Below are 12904 nucleotides of genomic sequence, written 5' to 3'. Positions count from 1 at the left end.
TCAGCAACTCAAATATGCGTTGTTGCAGCTTTTGTCTTGTTTAAATTGAATTCTTTTTGGTTTGGGAATTTTAGTTGGACTACACAAACAATTTGAAATGTAACCTTGAGTTGTGGTAAAGTGCAAAAGACATTTTTTAATGATGTAAATAACTGCCGCCCACGTCTTTCCTTGTATTTTACTGTCATCGTCCCCTTTCTTTTCTTCGTCTTTGTTTGGCTGCAGAAGCTGAAACCCCACTCGAGGAAGGAGCTTTTTGGACAGTTGCCCAGCTGTCCGATTCATACAGCAGCACTGTCTCAGTTTAGTCAGAAGGATCATCATGCAAGTCAAATATCTCATCTCATCCCCATTGGGGAGGGGTTGAGACGAGCAGCGGGGACCTAATGTGATCTAATGAGCAGCAATGGCTTCAGTGGAACAACATCAGAGTCAACTTGTGAGTCAAATCAATAGTTGATTGGTAAATGAGGAGGGTCCAGCGGGGATCGTAGGAGTGGGTGAGGGGTTGTGCTGTCCCAGACGACATCATTAAACCGTATAACACACTCTCCAACACGTCATTAAACCAACTCAGCCTATTACTGGAAGAGGCCACTAGACGTAGTTGAGAAAGGCATCTTGACCTTACACACATGTCAGAGACTCTCTTTCTCTCTCTCTCAAACACACACACACACACACACACACACACACACACACACACACACACACACAAGCAGAGTAATAAATCGTAGCCCTGGGTCATCTACTGTCAGCTGGGACCAGCGGCTGGTCTTTATAATGCCATTCCTAGTACACAGCCTAGAAATTATAGCCTTTAGCACTTTATTTTTCTTTCCATGAATCCAGAATGTACATCTTCTTATACAAGAGTTCAGAAAATAAACAGCTGATGTGTCAGGGCTAAAATGATACTTTGCCAATATTTGTGGTCAACATTATGAACATCTTAATCCTTGGCCCACTGGAATTTAATTTTTGCTTTGAACAAGTCAATTAACTGTTCAAAGATAGCTGTATCTATGTGGTTTTTTTAATGTATTCTGGAGTTTCCCAACCACGGGATAGCTGCGGTATGAGATCCTGTCTTTAAGAGCCACCAGAGCTAAAATAATGTCATTAGGGCGACTGACTGTCAGTGTCACATGAGAGTTTAAATGATTTTACTGAGCAAAAAAAACCACTCTAAGATGTTTAAAAATGTTTTAGTTGGAATTCCTGGCATGATATCGGTCAAATTTGAGGATGTTGAATTAAAAACTGTAACAAAGCTGCATTTATCAGGCATCATTTGAGCTAAATGTCCTGTGCCACAACTGAAGATGCCACCAGCAGCAGCTGACGCTCATGCACAACACAACCACGATGTCTTTAAGACATGATACAGGCCCGGCAGACTTAATTGCTTTATGACAGAACAAGTCCATTATCAAAACCAGCGCGGCCCCCCGCTCCAGATAAAGAGTGGAGGCGGGGGAAAACGTTGATAACTACATCTGAAAGAATGAAAGACCTAACTATAAATAGGATGTGGATCATCCGGGGGGGCTTTTGTTTTCAATTGGATATTGAGTCTTATCTGGCTGACATTTTGGAGACGGTATCCTGGTGACATTTAGGAATCGTCACAATTACAGCAACCTGCTTTTGAGGTCCAACCAGCCAATTACAGATATCATATTTGCTGTCCTGTCAGGTAAATCTTTTTGTGTCATGTCAGAGGGCACGCTGTGTGACTGAGTGTGTGTGTGCATGACGCCCAGCCTGCTGTGTGTGTGTGTTTAGAAATAGCTTACGTAGGGTCCTTGCATTCCAGTGGCTGTTCTAACATGTTGTAAATACAAGGTGTTAGAGAAAACATAGGAAGGGGGTGGTGGAAATCACTCAGACCTATTACAAGTGCTGCTGGGGGCAGGGGGGACAGGATGTAGGTTATCATAGATAAACAACTCAGTTCACCTGCAATCACGTTCGAGAGCAATGTGCTCATTTTTTGAAAACGGAATGGAAAAATAAAGGCTGTATCCACCAATGTCACGAACACATCGTCACCTTAGAATTATAAGGTCTCTCTCTGCATTTTGAGATACTGAGCTTCAAAGTAGGAACAATAGAAACGTCTCTGCTTTCTTAATAAAAAGCCTCAAAATGCAAATAACTTTAAAAAAAAGACACCTCACACATTGTTAAGTTGTCACAGAATAAAACATATGAGTAACTTGATTTTGACAAAAATGTCAGATAGAGCCTTGTAATTCTGAGATGATGACATTGTGAGGATGCTGCTCAAGTCAATGGGTAATATGCATGACAGAGGAAGTAAAAAGTGTATTTTTAAGGAAATGTGCAGACCATTCTGACAGCTTATAACCCATGCAAAAGTACAAAATCAATCGCATGTTGTGTTTCGTACAGTTCATGTCTTGTTCTCAGTTTCTATGCAAATAAAACAAGCCAAAACTTAAAATAAAATTCAGGACTTAAGATGTGGGCTCTTTGTCATTCAGTAGCCAGGACTGGAGGTAATCTGACTAGAGGTGGAGATCTGACAGGATATCAGTCATGTGCATAGACCCCATATAGTAGTAGTACCAAAATAAAACTTGCAAAACCTTCCAAAACCCCATATTTAAGCAGCATGTAACACTCATAACAGCACATATGACATGCAGGATAAGTAGCGTGCAATGAAAATCTTCAAGACTATAAACACAAAAAGTGTCAAAAGTCAAAATGTCACATTAGAAACAGCATTTAAATCAATAAAACACGACCTCCAGCTGAAAACATGAGAGCTCGAGCCACCGCTTCACACAAGCATGTTGTCAAACAAGATTACAAAAAAAACACAATGAACTCACACATTTTCCACTACACTTTCCATTTCAGCCACCTAAATTGCGCTTTCAAATAACTCAAATAAGGTGGAAACTTGGCTGCTGAGTTTTCATGTGCGGGTCAAACCAATTTGGTAAGGATGAAATAAAACAAAATACTATAAAACACCGGCGGTGCAAGAAAATACCCCCTCTCCCAAAACACATGCAGTTTCAACTTGCTTTTAAAACGGACATTTTCTTACCTGGACTTTGGCTGAGCAGCAAAGTTATCAGGGAGCCCCACAGCACCGCGGCCGGCTGCATCTTGTACCCCGCTTTTCTCTCGCTTCTCCGGGCTTCCCTTTCCCTTTTTTCCCTCTCTCCTTCCTCCTCTTCTTCTTCACACAGTTAAATATCAACGAGCTTCTGTTGCATGTACACGCTCCCGGCTTTCACGCTCGCCCTCATACCATGACTGACTTTTTTTTTTGCCTCTTTTCTTTCACCGACCTCCTCCGCCTCCTTCCTCTTGTGTGTGATAACACGACAAAACCGGGATTAAAAAGTTAACTCTGGGGGGAACAGGCTGCCTATGGTCTCCAACATGTTGTGCTCCAGTTCCCGACGCTGTAGCTACCAAAAGCAGCTCTGGGTTGTACCAAATTACAAGCTGAGGGGGAGGTCGCTGTGTCCGACGCAGTATATTTCAAATAAATTGAGCATAAATGCGCAAAAATGCAAATCTGTACCTATTTATTAAATGTAAAACACAAAACAAACAATGAATCACACACTTTTTTTTGTTTTTGAACACTGTATTTTTCCTCAACCCTCTCTCTGGCTCCCCATCCCGCAAGAAATCGTCCAGTTCAAAATCTCAGCTCTCGTTGTGTCATTTCTTAAATTACAATGTCTTTTTTAAAGAGACTGGTGGTCAACAAATCAAAGAGTAAATTCAGACAGCATCTGGAAGCATGAGTAAATTGTTTGTGCTTCCCCCCACAGCACGGAAAATTTTATTTTGCCCCTCTCATTCTGTTTTTCTTTTTTACACAATGTGGCCTGAAGAAGAAAAAGAAGAAGAGGGGGAAAAGCTTCTCTGTTGTCACTTAAGTCAATGGAAGCAAATGACAGAGCAGTGGTTTCCATAGTGGGCTGTAATGACCATGAGATGAGGTCATTACACAGCCATTATTCAGTACCACAGATTTACAAAAAAGTTACCAAGGGGGTATTATGGTACATATTAAAATGTAATTAAGTCCAAAAAGGTCACTGTGGATGGCTGCATGTTTTTTAACTCCAGCATTACAAAACGTTCAAGGATGATATAGTTACACCACAAGTTTATGCATGTAGTTTAGTCCAAAAAGTCACTTAAAGTCATTATTCACTATGACACACACATTGCAAAATCACATAGGAGTATGATCATGAGTTCATCGGGCAAAAAAACAACTATTAAGTACAACGAAGTTAGTTTAAATTCAATAATAAATACTGGCACTCCAATAGAAACAATATGTCGACCCAGTGGGTTAAAGGGAAAGTTCACCCCAAAATCAAAAATAAAAATTTTTCTTCTAACCTGTAGTGCTATCTATACATCTAGATTGTTTTGGTGCGAGTTGCCAAATTTTGGAGATATCCAACCATATTACTGTGCAGAAGGAAGGATGCATACTGCTAGGTTACCTACCATCACTGAGCTAACGTTAGCTACATTACACCTCAGCCCAGGCGGATGCCATTAATGTTTACATCTTGTACTGTCACGAGCACGAGCCTCCTGTAGATGTTCGAGTAGCTGCACACTTTATTCTGTGTGATGTTGTGGTTGGCAAGAAAAAAATTCCTAAATGAAACTGCTCACACTGCTCTCATCTGCAGATTATCTTGAGTAAGCAGGTCATGATCTCTAGAAAGATACACTGCTTAGATTTTTAATTTATTTTATTTTATTTATTTTATTGGTGCCATCTAGTTCCATCATAGCCTATTGGAGAGAGAAGGTAGACATCTATTGGGTGGATATCTCCAACACTCACCACCAAAACAATCTACATTGATGCATAGCACAAGAGGTAAGAGGGAAAATGTGTATTTTTGATAATGGGGTGAACCTTAAAAATGAGAAATCTATAAAGCCGCTGTAATCTCACTGTGAAGGCTCAAGGGAATATCATTTTATACATATCATATCCCTATAGAAATAGTGGTCACAGAAGCATGTTTGGGGTCATTGTCATATAGCTAGTAGCCAATAATAAAGCCATGAATAATAAGCAGACCACTTGAACAAAATAGTCATACCACCAGCATAATGAAGAGTATAGTATATGTACAAAATCATATCCAAATCACCAAAAATCTTAACAAATGTCAAAACAGTCTGTCTTGAAAATGTTTGTTTTGTTAAAAACAAAAACATGTTAAAGTTCACCAATCCATGATTCTAACAGAAGTCATTGTTCACACTGCTGGCAAAAGAAAATAATCTCTTCTCCCTCGAGAGTGTTTTAGTTCAGTGTTGTAATCACAGTGTGAACAGAAAAGAAAAGTCACACTGCATCTGACATATTCAACTATAATCAAACCAGCTGCAAATGTGGCCCCACATTGAGATTTTTGGGCAATGCTGACTCAGCAGTCATAGTGAAATTTGTGTGACTTTTGTGTCAGTTCAACCTGATATTAATTATGTTTTGGTGCTTGTGCTTGAGTGTCGACAGTTTTTCTGGAGTAAATAGCTGTGATGGCGGTGTATGGGTCTGAGGGGACCATGAGTAGGTTTTGGGGTGAAGCTTGAGGGCGGGTGCAAGAGTGAATGTGGCTTTAATGTCACAGCGAAGTCCTCAGTCTTAAGGCTACGTCAAGGAAAGCTTACAGTGAGTCCCCAATCGAACAAAACACTGTCATGGCTACTCTTACAAAAAATGCCCAACTGTGATTTTACAAATTACTTTCAAGCATTAGAGCACAAAAAGTGAATATTTCCATTGTATAATAATCATCTGTAATGATGTGTTGTTGTCTGTGCTGCTAATCAGCAACTACTGATAGCAATAATACATTTGCAATGGTCTTTCTGATGTTAATACACTTTTTTTCATTTTAATTATGATATAATTTAAACAAACCATTTATTTTTCTGTTCTTATAGAAAAAGCTAAAAACTAGCACGACAGCTTCACAGTCTACACATTTATTTCTACTCTTTCCCTGCAAGGAAGCTTTAAGACCCCTCTCCCTAATTATGAGGCACCATCAGTTAGGATGTGCGCTGCCTCCTCTCTAAACAGGACATCATCATTCAGCACACGAGTCTCTTCCATGCTCCTGTGGAGCATCCATCAGAGTATTGCATTTCATCTCACTAAAAGTGGTCTGCACTGTCACTTATTCATGATTTGATACAGTGCATTCTAATAAACAATGCTTTGGACAAAGAACTGGAGAAGTATTATGAAAAATCCTAATGACACCAAACACTTTTCAGATATGTCATCTATGCTTTATTCATTATACCTGTAGAATATATTCCTGCATACAAGAGCCCATAAGAGGAATACTGTATAAAATGCACAAATGCTATTAAGTACAATACAGTAACACATTATTTACTCATTATTAAGCACCTTAGACATCATCTAAGACCGTATGTCCTTCTTAGAATACTTTATGGATGCTTTAAGAATAGGAAATATGAAGGGAAAATACCTTAAAGTTACAATACCTAATATTTAAAGGTTCAGTGAGTAGGATTTAGGGAGATATATTTGCAGAAATTGTATATTAAATTCATAATTATGTTTTCATTGTGTTTTTGTTACCTTAGAATGAGTTGTTTATATCTACAGAAGGGGCCATTCCTTTTTCACATTGTCCACCATGCTGTGTTAACAGTACGGACGGACAAACCAAACACTGGCTCTAGATAGGACCATTTGCATTGGACACCATAATTCTCCTACACACTTGGTGCATGGGAATAGTTTCAGTTAGTTGCAATCTGCAACCTTACCACTAGATGCCACTGAAACCTGCACACTAGATCTTTAAGTCCTGGTTGATTTGGCAACTGCATATACTGTAACAGCAGCTGTGGTTTAAAAATACATATCCAGATTTAAAGGTCCTATATAGTCAGATTGCCCTGTCTTTTTTTTATTATAAAGCAGGTACAGGTGCTGTATAAGTACTGTGGAGGTATCAAAACATAGGCTATACTCAGAAACTGTGCCTTTAAATGAGCTGTTAGAACTTCTGTGCAGTTGTGATGTCACAACTACATTATATAAAGATAGAAAATGCCACCACAGTGTCTTTACAGTCGTTAACAAGCTGCAATGATGTTGCAAAGATGCAGAGATTGCAGATGAGGAAGATCCGGAAATGACCAATCAAAGCAGACTGGGCTTTTTTTGCGAGAGTGTGGGGTTTAAAGAGACAGACGCTAGGACAGAGCGTTCTGGGCAGTTAGAGAATATTGGTATATTTAAACAGACAATGGGAGAATAATAATGTGTGTTTTTTTGAGTATCTAAACATTTAGATATGTTTCAGTAAAAAACATGACCCTATAAATAAGCACAATATGGGACCTTTAACTCCTTAATACCATATTTATCAACCACTCAGAGCTGCAAACATACCTTGAGCAGTCGCTGTATCTTGTCTCCTGTATCTGTTAATAGCACTGCCAAGCAAACTATGGTCTGAGAGCGTTCATTGCATCACGTTGTGTTAATAAAGAAGACAGTTAATAATACTGCACAACAGGCAATTAGAGAATGTAAGTAAATTAAATGACTATTACTGAAAATGTTACAGCCATAAATAGCGAAAAAAAGAAATGATGAAAATCTTTCTTCTAATAAATAAAGTGTCTGAAACCTCCCAGACATAATATAACTGTAACTATAACTAACCCAGAAATATTTTACTGGTACCATAACAGTAACAGGACAATTAAGATACACAACTAGATTATCATACCCTCACATGAAAATATTAAGTGTTATATATACTGTATAAATTTATAAATTGATTATACTCATCAAAGCTGACAGATCCCAAAGTTGAGGCTTTAGGAAAATTTGGAAAATGAAAATAAAGTCAGGATGAGTTTTACATATTTCCCCTCTGTGTGATACACTGACGGTTTGCGGTGACTGAGCGGTGAGCTGATCCAGGATCAGGACCTGGACGGGCTGAACTCTGGGCGGCCGGCCCCGCTAGAGCATGAGCGGATAGCAGCTGTGGCCCCTTTCAGCTCCCATCTTGTCTCTGGGTGAGAGATGGAGACATTTAATTATAACCTGTGATTAATGTGTCCACAGCGGGCCAGGAGTCTGTCTGCACAGCACCGAGGGCTTTCGCTCAGGTCCCAGACTTGTCTCTCACTCACACATACACACACTGAGAATGACATAGTATGCTCTAGTACACAGTGTTTCAACAATCTTATTGAACAACCTTATCGCTTAAAGTGCCAAAAAGTCACGCCGCTGCTCCTCTGACTTTTGTATCCTCGGCCTCTTTCGAAGACACCACTGGTATCTGACACCTTTTGGTCAGTGCAACATATGGCTGTCAGAAAAACTGTGTGTGTGTGAATGAGTGTGTGTGTGTGTGTGTGTGTTTGTGTGTTTGTAGGTGCTGGGAGAACAGCTGTGGGCTTATCACTTCAGCTTCCGTTGATAAATAAGGAAGCTTGCTGGGAGATGAGGAGGCCGCCACAGATAGAGGCAGATCAGGCAGGTGTTGGAGGTTTATTTTTGTTTTTTATGTGTAGTGTATATTTATGTATGTGTGTGTGAAACACGGATATGACCTTCCATCTCCACCTCTTGCTAATATGAACGTTCCTCTTTTGAGATTAACACGGGACGTGATTAATTTCCTGAGCATCTTTCTTTCTCACACGTACTTACAGCGAGTGGACATTTATAGCGCTGTAGTATCGTGAAACCGGAGTCACATATTTGCATGACGTAGACACTCAGTTATGCCAAAGTAAACCTGCCAGTTTTGTGGGAACACACTGATGGTTTTGCATGATTTAGTACATCAACTACAACTTTTTTTTTTAACTTTACATTGTTGCCAAGCAAGAGGATTCTGGGTTCAACATGCTGGTCAGCTTAAGCTTTTCTGTGTGGAGTTTGCATGTTCTTCCAGTGTTAGCGTGGGCCATCTCCAGGTTCTCCAGCCTCCTCCCACAGTCCATGGACATGCAGGTTAAACTGTTGACTCTAAAGTCTCTTTTCCACTGCACTAAAAACTCACCAACACTTGCTAACACCTGGATATTTAATGTAATGGGAAAGGTTATAGTCAGTATTCACTTCTGAGTCAAATGACTTTGTAGCAGTCACAGGTATTAATTGGTTCTGGCTCTGATCGGAAGTGATGGAACCCAGTAAACATGCTAATTTCTCCCCTTACCAGCAAGATGCATGACAGACCGCCACAAAATACCATTCATCTACACCCAAGCAGCACTCAAACATCGATCCAAATTTGTCTGCACCAAGTTTGAAAGAGAGACTGAGTAAGTAAAAGATATAGAAAAAAGTAACCACTGTAACCACAAGATTTTACAGGCCTCCATCCATGCTGCCTTCTACTGTTTAGTAGCTTGTTCTCCAGTTTGTCCATGACATTAAATTTAAACACACACACACACACACACACACACACACACACACAGCCGTGTATACAGATTTTGACTTGTTTTTTAAAGATAAAAAACAGTGTACGCACACTAATTTTGGTGGAAAAGGGATATAAGTTAGATGTAAATGTGAGTGTCAGTTGTTGTCGGTCGGTTACCCTTTTCCCACCACAATTAGCATATGTATGCAGGTTTTTTATGGGAATATCCATCATTAAAAGCCAATAGATTGCTCTCCCAGTGCCAGTAGACCAGAGCTGTGTACAGACGCTCCAGAAGATGAGTATGCCGTTGTATTTTTGTTTTGTTTTCTTCCTGGTGTGAAACACTCGACATCACAGATATGCAGGAAAACAGGTTTAAGAAAAAGTAGAACAGTACAGAGGCCAATGAAAATATTAATGTTTAGGTTTTTTTTTTTCTTTTTTGAAATTGGTACTGACTAATTTTGAAGGATGTTTGAGTTCTGTTTGACAGTAGATGAATGGTATTGTGTCATGCCAGAAAAGGGGCTAAAATTAGAGCCCCTCTGAGGTGTCATATTTCTATCACTGGTGATCTGAGCCAATTGGAGCTGGAGCCGATAAATACCTGTGACAACTGTAGGCTGGGATCAGCTCCAGCCCCCCTGTGACCCTGTAAAGAAGGAGCGAATACAGATAATCAATGGGTGGATGTTGCTGTCCAATTTTTCGGACTTTCTTTATACATTCCAGACAGTCATTTATTTCCATTCATTTCAGTGCATTATGAAAATCAGACTTGCTGAGACAAATAAATCTATCACTCAGAATTTTCATTTTTGGTGCAGTTAAGGACACCCTGATATCCAAGTCACTGGTTTAAAAGAAATACCTTCTGACCTTCAAATCTGAGTCCTCACAAATGCCTTTCTGAAATCTGTTTTTGTTTCTGCAGTTTGTTGTGCAGAAAATGGAAATTTCCAGCTTATGTGTTCCCAAGTGGCAGCATCAAAAACACAATGTGCCAGACAGCAATTACTGAGAAGAACAGAGATACTAATTCATATTTTCATTATATTAATAACTAAACCTTTAATTAGCAATTGATAATTTAATAGAGGATTATTAATTAATTATTTATGTCATTTTTAATTAATATATTACAAATGATCATGTGTAATGTGAAATTAGTCGCTCGCAGTGATTAACTCACAGGGAATAATCACCAACTCTGCAGCTCTGAAGAGGTGTTTACCTTCTTTCGCTCATTGCGTTTGGTTAGATGGCACAATTACTATACTTTTGCACACCGAACTTTTGATAAAGTGCATAATATTTACTATTATTGGATATTTTTTTAGAAGGGAGTATTTTTTTGGTATTTATAGCATTGTATGGTAATTTATTTAAGGATTGTTTTTTATGTTATGTGTTGTCGTGTGGTTACCTGTGAGTGAACTGCTGTAACAAATGTAATTTCCTGTGAAGGATTAATAAAGTATCTATCGATCTTGATTTACTGTATGGTTGAGTCTAAGAACTCTCAGCCTCGTTTCCAATCACAGCAGGCAGATAGTTTCAGCAAAATAGCTCTGATACGCCCACAGAACAGAACCATATCTGTTTTCAGGAGTTGGTGGAGACCAAAACGGAGCTAAAAGGAGAGTGAACATTAGATTTGCATTCTGCTTAACAGAAATATGGCTCTAAATGAATGCCAATGTTGCTCCATGTCTCCTTTATGTGTGAATAGCCCATTGTTAACATGTTAGCCATGGACAATTTAAGAAGATGATGATATGTTGTATATACCAGTGTGTCTGTCAGCTAATTGCAGAGTTCTTCTGCCCCCAAAGGGCCCAAAAATATGAGTGCAGCTCCAACATTTGTTTTTCAGCTAATTGGCTAAATGAAACACGCTAAACCACCAGAATGGTTTTTGGATATTATAATGCTGATGGCAGATTTTCTCTATTTCCTGTCTCCCTCTTGCCTCTTTTTCACTGTTTCTCCTGGCCATGATGTAACCAGAGACACCCTTATTAAATTTAGCAGGGGAACCCGACCACACCACAGTACACATGGCCAGTACTGGCTGCTGTGCCACAGGCATATACCCACTACACACACACACACACACACACACACACACACACAAAGTGCGTCCTGCTGTGGTGTGGTTCAGAGCCCAGCAGCCTGTTCTGTGGCCCGTCTAACTACAGGGCTTTTCTGTGTGAGGTTTATTTTCGTGGATGCTCCGCTCTCTTCGTGTTCTCCTCGTACAATGGGCTCGTTTACATGTGGCCAAAATCAAACACACACGCTGACATGGACGCAGGGTTTCGCCTCGCTTCGTTGTTGGCCTTTTCGAAGCATGGAGACTCGGGTTTTGACCACAGGCTTGTCCTCGGTTGCAATGAGAAGGGCCTTTATTCTCACAAACGGGTGTTATTTTAGATCCGATCCTTACTTCTCCTTTTGTGTCCTAAAGGATAATGCCGGTGTTATTTAGAGCTTACAGTCTACTTACTTTTGTTTCATGTTTCATGTGTAGTCAGATTTTTTGATGTTTGGTCTTTGAATCTTAACTTTTACATGTCAAACCTCCAGTATTTTGAACTGAACAGCTGTTGTGGTCGACAACAAAGATGCCCTAAATAAGAACTCATAATTGTAATGATTTCTGAGTATTTGACTCCATGGCTCTCTCAGATTCCTAAATGGGCAAATGTCAGTGAAATATAATTCACCAAAGTTTAATTAAAGTTTTTACATAAAGTTTAACTCAGTGCAGCCGCTTCAAATTTACTTCATCTCCACAAGCAGAACCCCTGATTGTGGTGGTTATGTTGCAATGAGCTGATTTCAGTGCACGTGTGACCAAGTCCTAAAGGAGGGATTCAGTTGGACAGCTGAGTGATTTGGGTGACTCGGTAGACCCAAACAACAATCTCTGATGCTGAAAAATGAAACCAGAGTGCCAAACATTACAGATATTGATTTGGTCAATTGAGGCTGGCTCCGAAAGTGAGTGACTCCTTGTAGATTTTTCTGTTAAAAAGCCCATCTTTACAGCAAAAATACGTCTTCACATAGCAAAAATGTTTACAGCCCAGTACAAAAAACGTTTAGCTAATTTCCCCATTCAAGACAAAAGTAAGGTGAATTTCAGGCTTAAAGTTAGACATGATTAGGGGTGGGTCGCTTTGAGTGACAGGCTGCCTGTTGATAGCGTCCCCAGACTCAGATCCACCACAACAATAATAGATTTTATATAAGCACCTTTCTTAGCACTCAAGGACACTTTACAAAGATTAAATAAGGTCATTTCTGCTCCAGGATCCAGGATGGTAACAGTCAAAATGCCAAATTCTGGGTTTTAAAATGGAAGTGCACAAAACATTGGGTTATGTCACAGTGCCTCAGCCCATTCTTATTCC

The 12904-nt window shown here is 39.6% G+C and overlaps 1 protein-coding gene across 3 annotated transcripts in view; it reads right to left on the bottom strand.

Moving 5' to 3' along the window:
- lrp4 (low density lipoprotein receptor-related protein 4) overlaps window positions 1–3437 on the bottom strand; it is a 152304-nt gene extending 148867 nt beyond the window's left edge. For all 3 annotated transcript variants that reach the window (XM_042490760.2, XM_088069824.1, XM_088069852.1), the window contains exon 1: window positions 3086–3437. In XM_042490760.2, coding sequence (XP_042346694.1) covers window positions 3086–3146 — 61 coding nt within the window. In that variant the 5' untranslated portion in view covers window positions 3147–3437. The remainder of the gene's footprint in view (window positions 1–3085) is intronic.
- Window positions 3438–12904: the final 9467 nt, after the last annotated feature.

This window comes from Plectropomus leopardus, chromosome 1 (genome assembly GCF_026936395.1).
Source record: "Plectropomus leopardus strain MGB_pleo_1.0 chromosome 1, ASM2693639v1, whole genome shotgun sequence".
In the NCBI taxonomy this organism is placed as follows: domain Eukaryota; kingdom Metazoa; phylum Chordata; class Actinopteri; order Perciformes; family Serranidae; genus Plectropomus; species Plectropomus leopardus.
The sequence above is the reverse complement of the archived record's forward strand: the minus strand, read 5'-3'. Positions and strand labels throughout refer to the sequence as shown.